Below are 11,328 nucleotides of genomic sequence, written 5' to 3' on the forward strand. Positions count from 1 at the left end.
GCCTGTCCCCACCCCTCCCCTGCCCTCCCCGCGCGGCTCACATCCCCGGCGCGCGGCCGCCTGCCAGGTGCCTGCTGCAGCTGCATATGCTCCGGGCCAGCCCGCGCCGGCTTTGCGGAGCGGTTGCGAGCCACATGGGCCGAGCCGGGCCCGCCCCGCCTCCAGCTGTCGGTGCGGACAAAGGAGAGGAGGGCTCCCAACGGCCCCGCCGCACCTGTGCCCGCCGGGTCGCCCCCGGGCCTGGGCTCTCCCCCAGGAGCTGAGGCGGCTGTCAGGGAGGAACAGACCCTGGGCACCCTACAAGCCCTAAAACAGCTTCCAGTGGGAGACAGCTTTTATTGAGCCATTAGGAATCAGGCTGCGCGGTTCCCCTCACATAGCAGGGGCCTGCCCTGGTCCCTTCCAGCCTTAACAAAGCACTTGATGGATGAGCTTCCACTGCTGCCTGTGCCCCAAATGGCTTCCCAGGGATCCTGGTTTTCTCTGTTTGCAAATCACAAGTTCTCTGATTAAACCTCCCAAATCTCTGTTTTTTCACAATTAAAACAAAAAGCCACTACGCATGTGTGCAAAAATCTAGAACTCTTGGTTCAGAGATTATGCCTTTCATTGGACCAACTGAGAAATTGCAAAAAAAAAATTATGTTTTCTGATATTGTTTTCTGCAAGCTTTTGGGCATACACACCCTTTATCAGGCTTGGAAAAGAAACTATATATGTGTGTAATATATAGGTATCAGTGCTGGTGGGTGGGTGTGTGTCAGTTGAACACAATTTTTGTTGCTATATTTACAATTTTAAAGCACTTTGGAAGCCTACCAGTGCCTCAGTTATAATAAAATAAATTCTAAATACCCATATATTTTGGCATTTGATTTTGTGTTTTTATCATGGAAAAGAAGAAATCCCCCTACCCCCTTTGCTCACCAAGATGTGGGTCCAGCTGCAGCTGTCCCCCCCACCCCCACCCCCACCTGATTTGTGGCACTGAGCAGCCTGATATGCAGGTGCCCTGCCCCTGTCATTGCCTTTTACTTTCAAGCCACAGCCCCCTCCAGCCCTGCCGGTACCCCTCACTCAAGACATGCTGCCCCCCTACCACAGTGTGTGAGGAAGGGAGATGTGGACACAGGTGATGTGGCAGGGGGGCACATGCCCCTTGAGATTTCTGCACCCACTGCAGGGTGCACAGCTGCAGCTGGGCTGGACCAGCCTCTGTGGCACAACAGGCGGGACCTGGTGCGGGAGGGAGCACTGCATTGACATGGCTGCCAAGATGAGGTGCTCCCTGCCCACCCAGCAAGGGCACAATTGCACCACCTCCACCACGCCTTACCTTGGCGGTCATGGTGGTGCTACCTCCCATGCCTGGTCCTGCCCGCTGGGCCAGAGGCAACTCTCACCTGCAGCTGGTCCAGCTCCACTGCCCTACTGTGGGTGCAGAAATCTCGGAAGGCAAATGCCCCTCTGTCATGTTGCCTGTAGCCCCCACAACGTGTCACTTGTGCCCCCTGCCCCAAATCCCCATAGACATACTTGGAGGGAGCTGCAGGAGCTGCTTTCCACCGCTGTCCGGCTGTCATGTGCATGTATGTGTGCACACGATCAGAGAATCATAGAAAATTAGGGTTAGAAGGGACCTCAGGAGGTCATCTAGTCCAACCCCCTGCTCAAAGCAGGTCCATCCCCAACTAGATCATCCCAGGCAAAGCTTTGTTTAGCTGTGTCTTAAAAGCTTCCAAGGATAGCAATTCTACCACCTCTCTGGGTAACCTGTTCCAGTGGCTTACTACCCTCCTAGTGAGAAAAGTTTTCCTAATATCTAACCTAAACTTCCCCTGCTACAACTTGAGACCGTTGCTCCGTGTTCTGTCATCTGCCACCACTGCAAACAGTTTGGCTCCATCCTCTTTTGAAACCCCCCTTCAGGTAGTTGAAGGCTGCTATTAAATTGCCCCTCAGTCTTCTCTTCTCCAGGCTAAATAAGCCCAGTTCCCTCAGCCTCCCCTCACAAGTCATGTGCCCTGCTCCCCCATCCCCCCAACACCGGACTCTCCTCAACTTGTCCACATCCTTTTTGTCGTGGGGGGCCCAAAACTGAACACACTACCCCAGATGTGGCCTCACCAGTGCTGAATAGAGGGGAATAATCACTTCCCTTAATCTGCTGGCAATACTCCTACCAATGCAGCCCACTATTCTGCTAGCCTTCTTGGCAACAAGGGCACACTGTTGGCTCACGTTCAGCTTATTGTCCACTGTAGCCCCCAGGTCCTTTTCTGCGGAGTTGCTGCCCAGCCAGTCAGCTCCCAGCCTGTACCAGTGCATAGGATTCTTCTGTCCTAAGTGAAGGATTTTGCACTTGTCCTTGTTGAACCTCATGAGATTTCTTTTGGCCCAATCCTCCAATTTATCTAGGTCACTCATGCTCGTGGCAGCCCCTGCGTCCTGCTCCTCCCAGTCCCAAGCAGCTTGGAACTGCCAGCCTGCAAGGAGAAACTCATGTTTTCCTGCATGTTTCTTTTTCAAAAGAGGAAATCTATGATTTTCTCCTTTAAAAGAGAAAACCTGCATTTTTCTCTGCTAACAGAGAAAATCCATGTTCTTCTGGAAGAAACAGAAAACCTGGATCCTTGCTGATCAGCCAAGAGTTTGCTCTAGCTACTTGCAGATGGCTTCAGCCTCCAGTACAGGCTGGACTGTTACTTGGGCATCACCCATGAGGGAGGCCTGATTAAATATCACTCACTCCCCATGACAGCCCATCCTGCCAAAGCCCTTACGCTGCATGCACTTAGGCACAGGGGCTTTTTTGAGGCAGGCCAATCAAGTTAAGCAGGTGAGTCAGTGTTTGCAGGACCACTTAGGCTATGAATTCTGAGAGAAGAGGATACCGGGAAGACCTGGACCCCATCCTTTCAGCAGCCTCATCTCCACAACTTCAAGTGTCACGCCAGCATACAGCTCAATGCTAGTTTAACTCCTGGTGGGGGCCAGGTAAGCCAGAGCTGTATGTAAAAGCACAAATGAAAGCTTCCCACAACAATAATTTCCAATGGGATTCTCACAAAGTCATGCCAACTTTCAAGCTGCAAACAGGGGCACAGTTTCTGATCACAGCACCAAGCACAAGGAACCATTAAAATGCATATACAATGTACACACACATGCCAGACCATCCAGTGTACCAGCAGATAGGTAGGTCCATTTGTCTTACCATAGTCATGAACCATACCTAGTACCACTCACATCATTTGGCTCTCAGTGTACCCCTGCTGACCTGTACCAGTCACCTTGCAGCACTGTTTGGAGGTACAAGTCAAAAATCTCTGTCGTGCCCAGATAAACAGATACCTCTAACCCAAAGCTGACAGTACCTAGTACAAAAATAGAACCTACAAAATATCAGAACGAGGGCTTTCTCCTGGCCTAAAACTGTCTGCCTTTCAGTGTCCTTGTCTGTTGCAGAAGAGTGTATGTGTGTGGGTGGATAAGTATGAAGGAAAGTTCGCTTTTTCCCAGATAACAGATTTATTTTGTCTTTTCCTTAAAGCACAACCCTTTATAATAGAGATGATGGGTAAGGCATTACATCATTTTTCAAAAACAGTTCAGAATAGTTAAATTGGAAGCGAATCAAGCCCAAGTACCAGCTTTCATTATATCATGTCTCTAGTTTCAGCCAAACATATTAAGTATTCTTCCTCTGAGTTGCCCAGATCTATCATCTCAAGCTTAATTATTCAATCTTTTTTCAATTTAAAGTGATTATAAGGGACTTGTCTAAACAGGCCTTAGACTTGAGTAGTCTGGTTTAGAAGGTAACCTTCAAAAATATTATTACTATTATATAACATGGGTTGGTAACTGATGGCCCATGGAGCAGGTCTGACCTGCCAATTGACTTCATCCAGACTACAAAGTCTGATGGGACAGGTTGGTGGCATTTCAGTGAGGGGATTCTTCAGTGCATTGCACAGGCATTGGCAACAAGCAGCAGCAGTGGTTGGGTCAAAAGCACCAGACTGTCTCAGAAAGACCTCCGTTATTTTGACCCATTGCTCCAAAAAAGGCTGCAGACCCCTGAAGTAGGAGATAGCTACTGTATTCTTTAATCAGATTGGCTTATAACTCCTACATTCAGATAGAGCCCCCTATTTGTCACATCAATCCTTTCCCTTTCCTTTTATCTGAAATATGTTAGCTCAGATCAGACTGCATCTGAACTCTTCATGTATCCTACCCACCCTGATCAAAGCCCAGAATATTACTTCAAGTTTAAAAAGGAAACATCACCAAAGCCAACCTATACTGAATGAAAAAAAACAACCAAACAAACAAAAAACTGGATAGTCTGCTGCTGATAAACCTTTAAACAACCAGGATTAATTGTACAAAGAATCTTCTTCATTGCTAAGTCGCCAATTCAAGAAATAAGAATTAGAAATGAAAAAGGCTTGTGTCATTTAGTACCACCTCTCATTGTGGGTTTTGCTGCAGGATCATTCCTGCAGTATAAGTTAGTGTCTTTTCTAGTCCAACTTTAAAGGTTTCAATCAATGTGACACTTTTCCACAGCCTACTTCATGTCATTGCCAGGAAGCTTTTTTTGATGCTCAGCCTACATTTTCCTATTCTTAAATTCATCCTAATACTCCCAATTATACAGTATCAGTCCTCTCCTTCCTCATTTACTCCATTCAGGCAATTCCCCATTTAGGTCTTTATCTTGCAAGAAGCACCATTTGAATGAAATCAGTGTCTGTGCTGTGTCTGTCTGAAGCCTATAGCATTACCTAGGGGCACAGGGGTTTGGCTTGCAGAGAATTTTTGTGTAGCCTGAGTAGCCACTTAGGCAAATGCAAAAAAACATAGCTCCCAATGTTCTCATTTACAAGTCCTTCTATTTTTAGAACACGTTCGTTGCCAATTTATCTCTACCTTGTGTGATTAAACCAGGGGTGTCAAATTATTTTGGCCCCATGGGCTGGATGATGGTCGCTGGGCCAGTCTGCAGGCTGGACCAGGACCAATACCCTGCATAATGCCCATGATGCCGAGTCCTGCCTACATGCCACATGTGGGATTCTCCAGCCCCAGGGCTTGCTGTGCACATGGTATGAGGGACTAGCACAGGGTGTGCAAGCAGCCTGAGCCCCAGACCCCTTGTGCCACATACAGTGCTGGGTCCAGCCTGTCTGACACCAGCAATGCATAGCCCTTGTCAGTTCTGCATGCACAGCAAGCCCTGTGGCTGGCACATGCTGCAGGTTGCACGCAGGGCTGGACTGTCCAGGTGTCCTGTACAGGGGATCAGCAGGGGTGTGCGCACTGTGTGCAGCACCCAGCTGGATTAGCTTTGTGCACAGGCTTCAGCCCAGCCTGATCCAGCCCACCCCTGTAGCCACTACCTAGGGCTGGTCCAGGGGAGTGCTGCATGCAACGTGTGCCCTGGACTAACATCTTGCGCTATGTGCAAGATGCAGGCCTGTTTGATACGGTATGCAGGCTGTATGTTTGACATCCCTGGCTTATATGGTGCTTGTCACCCTAGTACTTAGGCCTCTGAACTCTTACCAATTTGTCAATATCTTTGGGCACACAGTATGTCAGAGATGTTTGCACCAGGGTACTACAGAGAAAGGTCAATTACCTCCATTATCTCTGACATGACACCTCTGTGTACACAGACCCAAACTGTACTGGATTCTGCTGATGCCAAGACTTGTATTACAGAGGCATACTTTGCTTTTTTTCAACTCCCTTAGGTCTTTCTCCTTTTACTGTCCCCTAGGTCAGTGGTTCCCAACCTTTTTTATACTGCATGGGAATGGGACGGGGTGCAGGGAGCTGGCTGCCTCCTTCTGGGGTTGCCCCACTTTAACCCCGCATATGTCTGCCAGCGGTGGAAACTGCTTGCCTGGGCAGACAGACAGGGGTCCAACCAGAGGGCTTGTGCCATGACCAGCAGCCAACCCTACATGGCCCGTACCGGGCCATGGCCCAGTGGCTGGGAACCCTCTGCCCTAGGTCTCTCCATCCCATTATTGTTGAGCAGCAATACTTTTCCCCCCAGGTGTACTGGCTTTCATTTTTCCAAGCTGATTCCATACTGTTGTTCAGTACTTACAAATCCACCTTCCCCTTCAGTGAAGTCCAAAGCTCACTGAAGTCATTCAGTCTTTTCACTAACTTCAGTTGGCTTTGCATCAGGCCCTACCTTTTCCGTCACTTCTTTGTCCTTGCTGGTGTTCGTCATTCCTTTGAAATTACTCTGATTTGCAAATGTTTACACACACACACACACACACACACTTTTTGAGAACTTACAGAGGACAGGGCTCCCTAAGGACTGCACAAGCATTCTTTTAAAAAAGGAGTAGCTCAGATCAGTCAGTCCAACTTTGCTACCTAGAAACATTCTGGAACAAATTATTGTACAATGACTTTGTAAATAACTAGAATTCAAAATTGTCATGGCCAAATGACTGGGTAGAGGGTCTGCAATCAACAAAATAAAATTCAGTGAAAAGAAGTTCAAAGTGCTACACTTGGGAAGAAGAAATCAAACACACAAATAGAAAATGGGGCATATCTGATTATGTGGCAGGATGGCAGAAAAGGGTCAAGGGTTTTAGTGAAGCACAAGCTAAACATCAGGGAACAAAGTGATGCTGATGCTGACACTGCAAAAAAGAAAACCTTATTTTAGTGTGTTTTAACAGCAGTGTTATAGGTAAGATGCAGGAGTCCATCACTCCATGCTACATGGTCCTAGCAGGGTCTCAGCAGGAGAACTGTCCAGTTTGGGGCACCGAACTTTAAGAAAGACGTGGACAAAATGGAGAGAATCCAGAGAACAACAATAATAATAACAGGTTTCAAAACCACAGCCTAGGAGGAAATGCTGAAATATTGGGTTTGTTTAGTCTAAAAAGAGAAGATGGAGGGAGGGGGAAGGAGGATGGAAACAGACATAATACCAGTGTTCCAGTAGACAAAAGGTTGTTATAGCTAGAACGGTGATCATTTGTTCTCTCTGGCCACTGGGAGAAGGCCAAAAAGAAATCACTTTAGCTTGACCCAAAAAATATTCAGGTTAGATATTAAGAAAAACTTCCCAACTTTTGAGTTCCACTAGAACAGGCAACTCAGGAACATTACAGAGTCCCTTTTATTAGACGTTAAGAACAAGTTAGATAAAGGCCTGCCAGGTTAGTGTATGTAACCTTGATCTTATCTCAGTGAATGGTCTTTTGAGGTCCCCTTCAGACCCTACATTTGTATGACTGTGCGTGGAGTTTATTGCATTATCTCTGATCTCTTGATTCAATAAATATGCTGCTTTTTTAACAGTAGCTTAATTTTTGAAGCACAGTCCCTAAAACACTCACATGCAGAGCCATTCTGGTGGGGTGGGTAGTGAATTGGGGGGACCGTCCTGGGCCCCATGCTTTAGGGGGCCCCACAGACAGTGCCATACAGGCCCGGCCACAGCCAGCTCCAGCCGCTCCCTCGCACCCCACCTCCCCGGGCCCTGCACAGGCTGATATCCCGCACACCCCTAGGGATGACTCTGCTCACATGTGTAGTACTAAGGAGAAGACCCAAGAGGGGTGAAGATAAACAGCAGATAAAGGAATGTTTGTAAAGTTTGATCCTATAACACATGCACATATCAAAAAGGTAAGTTGGGGTCATAAAGCATACACACTGCATGAGAAAAGGAGTCAGTTTTGAATCTACCATGAACCCTGGAGGACCAGGGGAAAGGAGGAATATATCTTGGCCCAGGCCTGCACTGCTACATCCCCTAATGGGAGCAGAGTGGCACTGCCCATTGCCCTTCTCTTAGTACAGGGCTGGGCAATTAGTTGGGCTGGAGGACCATTTAGGGAGTTCTAGTGAGCTGTTGCAAACTGAAGGCCTGGGCCAGTCTCTATGGAGACCCACCCAATCACTCTGCCCTGTGCCCCTGGCAATGGGTGTGGGGCAGATGGGCCAGGGTGCAGGCAGTGGGGCTGGCAGCAGCGGTGACACAGACAGTGGCAGTTAGAAGGAGCTGCTGCCACCAGGGCTGCAAGAAAGCTGAGTCTGGCCACTGTGCCACTCCAGCCTTCATGGTCCCTCACCCAGGACCAGCAGCATGCACCATGGCCCAGGCTGCCCCCCCAAGCCTGGGCTGGACAGGGCTGAGGGACCCACTGTGGGTGGATAAAATCCCTTGCTGGCTGGATTTGACCCACGGGCCACATTTTGCCCACCCTTGTCTTAATGCCCACATTTCCAGGAAGGAGAATAGATAGTTATGCTCAGGCTGGTCCACGGTCATAAAGCCAACTTATTTTTTGCTCCCTTATTCCCCTGTGCAGGATGCATGCCATCTGGCTTAAATGTATGTCCTTGTTCTGAGTACAGTATTATTTAGCATTAGATTCTATTGCCATTCTTCATAGTGTCTAGCACCTTGTTCGGCAATAGTATACTAGACTTTATTAGGCCTCTTCCATAACAAGAAGGAAGGTAGCAGAACCACTAGAATCTAGATCCAAAAAATAGATTATGCCTCCAGATACAGCTCTGAGCAAGGACTGGCAGCAGAATGTCTCAGAAGGCAATCTGATTCAAAGATACCCTCACAGGGTACTTTTCTTGGCTACCCCCTTCCCCAGGAGTATTTGTTTGCTGGAAACCTATACCACCGGCATATTGTTTTAATTCCCAGATGGCTCAGCTGCATTGACCAGTGCCTGGAAAGGCAAACTCAAAACTCCTCCCGCAGCCTGCCCTCCTCTCTCCCCAGCTACTACAAGGAAGGAATAATTGGCCTCCAGTATTTGTTTACCTTTGTGTGCACAGACCCAATGTCCAGCTACCTCTTTTAGGATATAATGCAAGCTCTTGTTCCCACCCATTGCACCAGCCTACAAATGCATATTCCAAATCACAATCTAGCCCACAGTTAATGGATGAGGTAGCTATGTTGTATTTGATTTTCATTAAGGCATGTGATACTGTCTTATGAATCTTACTCTTGAAATTAGTTCAAGTTGGCTTGAACAAGAATTGTCATGAGGACTGGAAACTGGGTGAAGGACTGTAAACAATGAGTAATGACAGAGAGTACTGGACTGAGATGGGGGAGAATTTTCATGGGTTGTATTAGGTCTAGCTTTATTTAACTTCCTCATTAATCTGGAAACAGGGTAAAGAGCATGCTGGCGAACCTATTATGCAACACTGAACTGGGAAGAACTGTACACACCAGGAAGCACAGAGAAATAATGAAAAAAGATCTGAGGTCTGAAAAAAAGCTCACTGAAGTTACAATGACATAAGCAGGCTTTGGATTGGGACCTTAGAGAAATTAGATAAGGGATGTGAAACTCATCTGCGTCTCTAAATGAGTGTCATGGGGAAAGTTCAGAAGCTGGACTGGGCCCACTGACTCCCCTTCCCTCCCATATGCCAGATCCAGCACCTGTGGTACCTGCTCTGGGACCTGCACTGCATCCGTGTAGCACTTGCCTTGGCTGGTCCAGGATTTGCACCATGTGCAAGGCCTTCCCTCAAGCAGTCTAGGACGTGCACTGCATACAGTGCTTGCTCTGGCCAGTCTGGGATGCATGGTACACAAATCAAAATAGATGTTGTGCAGTATGTGGGTCAACTCAGATCCAGAGGCATCACCAGGGGCCAAATGATGGGGCTCTGCATGATAGATATGTAGGAATAGGACAATAGCATCAGGTCCAGTTTAGAAAAATAAATGTTAGTATACTGAGAGAATAATAATTTATAGCAATATCCAAAGGGAAAGAGACATCTAAAAAGCAGATAAGAAACTGAGAGCTGATAAGATATGAGTTTGCTTTGTGACTTGGTGAAAAGGCCAGGGAAATTTGGGTCAACATGCACAAAAGAAGCATTTCACAGTAGGGTAACTAACACACAGTTCTTGTGTGACCACACCTGAAGTATTGGGGGGGGCCAGGGCACAAATTATCAGAAAGGCATCAACAAACTTCAAAGAAATGCAACAAAACTGGAGTTGGAAGAATCAGTTTAGGAGGGGAAGTGTAAAATACAAAGCATCTCTGATGTGGCTAACAGAGAACTAATGGCGATACACGTAGAGGTGAGAGGCTTAAACTAGAAAAGTGAAAATTTGAAACAGGAATGCATACAGAAACAGGAATCATGACTTGTGATACTTAAAATGAACCAGACAAAACACTACGAAGTGTAACAGGCAAGGATTTCTTAGGATGATACCTTTTATTGGACCAACAGCATAACTGGGATAAAGTCAGACAAGCTTCTGAAGTCTGATCAATACAAGTCAAGCACAGTATAGTGAAAAAAAAAAAGTGCTTGGCTTGTACTGGTCAGACCGAATGAAAAATGTCTTTCATTTGAAAGCCTGTCTAACTCTACTGCACAAGTATCAAACAGATTGGCGCACATCCTGGATCCACATCTCTGGAGCTGTCACCATTGCTACAGGGCTGCGCAGCATGGCCTTGGAGCAGCCATCCAGCATGACCTACATTGCTGCCTATGGGTCACTCCGGGATGCAAGAGCAGCCCCAGAGGCTGGATCTTGACAACCCTGCTCCAATAAAAAATACCACCCTAGGACACCCTTGCCTCTGGCATAGTTTCTGGACCATCAGGGCTACATGGTCACTCTGACATGACCACGAAATGTAATGCACATAATAACCCCTTCTTGAAGAAATAAGAATATTGTAATTGGCGTTGACCGCCTCTTACCTTGATGCCGCTGCATCACGGGTGTGGGTAAAGACTCCTGATTTTCACCCATTGTTGTCTGAGGATGCAACAAATCATTCAGCCTTTGAAGCAGCAGCACAGTCTGGTGGTCAGGGTACAGCTCAGGAGGCCCCATTTCTGCCACTGACTTCCTATGAGACCTGAGGCAAGTCTCTTGGCTTCTTAGCCTCAATTTTCTACCTGTAAAACGGGGATATGGCCCCTCTACACCTGAAGGGGATGCCAGACTAACTTCTTTATGCCACCCCAAGGGCAGATGTGCTACTACCCAGAGCCCCACTTTGGCTCGTACCCAAGGGCCGGGGCGGGGGGTGGGGCCGGGTTTGGATTTGTTTTCATACATGCTTTGGGCCCTGGGGCCCCCTAGCACTGCAGGGCAGCATGGATGCGGCCCGGGAGGCGTGTGACCAGCCGGGCCCGCAGGCTGCGGTGTCCGGGGGCGCTCAGGGGCCTGGCACTGAGGGTGGACACTCGTTCTGCAGGGACCGGCTTTGGCTTGCGGCTCAGAAGCCTCCTCCTGGTCCTCTTGGC

At 47.9% G+C, this 11,328-nt stretch overlaps 1 protein-coding gene across 1 annotated transcript in view; it reads right to left on the minus strand.

Annotated features, from left to right (window-relative positions):
- Positions 1-1,348, minus strand: part of UCK2 (uridine-cytidine kinase 2) — a 35,295-nt gene extending 33,947 nt beyond the window's left edge. The window contains exon 1 of the mRNA XM_019528352.1: positions 1,337-1,348. Coding sequence (XP_019383897.1) covers positions 1,337-1,348 — 12 coding nt within the window. The remainder of the gene's footprint in view (positions 1-1,336) is intronic.
- Positions 1,349-11,328: the final 9,980 nt, after the last annotated feature.

Source organism: Gavialis gangeticus, unplaced genomic scaffold (genome assembly GCF_001723915.1).
Source record: "Gavialis gangeticus isolate Ggan-Ray unplaced genomic scaffold, GavGan_comp1, whole genome shotgun sequence".
Taxonomy (NCBI): Eukaryota; Metazoa; Chordata; order Crocodylia; family Gavialidae; genus Gavialis; species Gavialis gangeticus.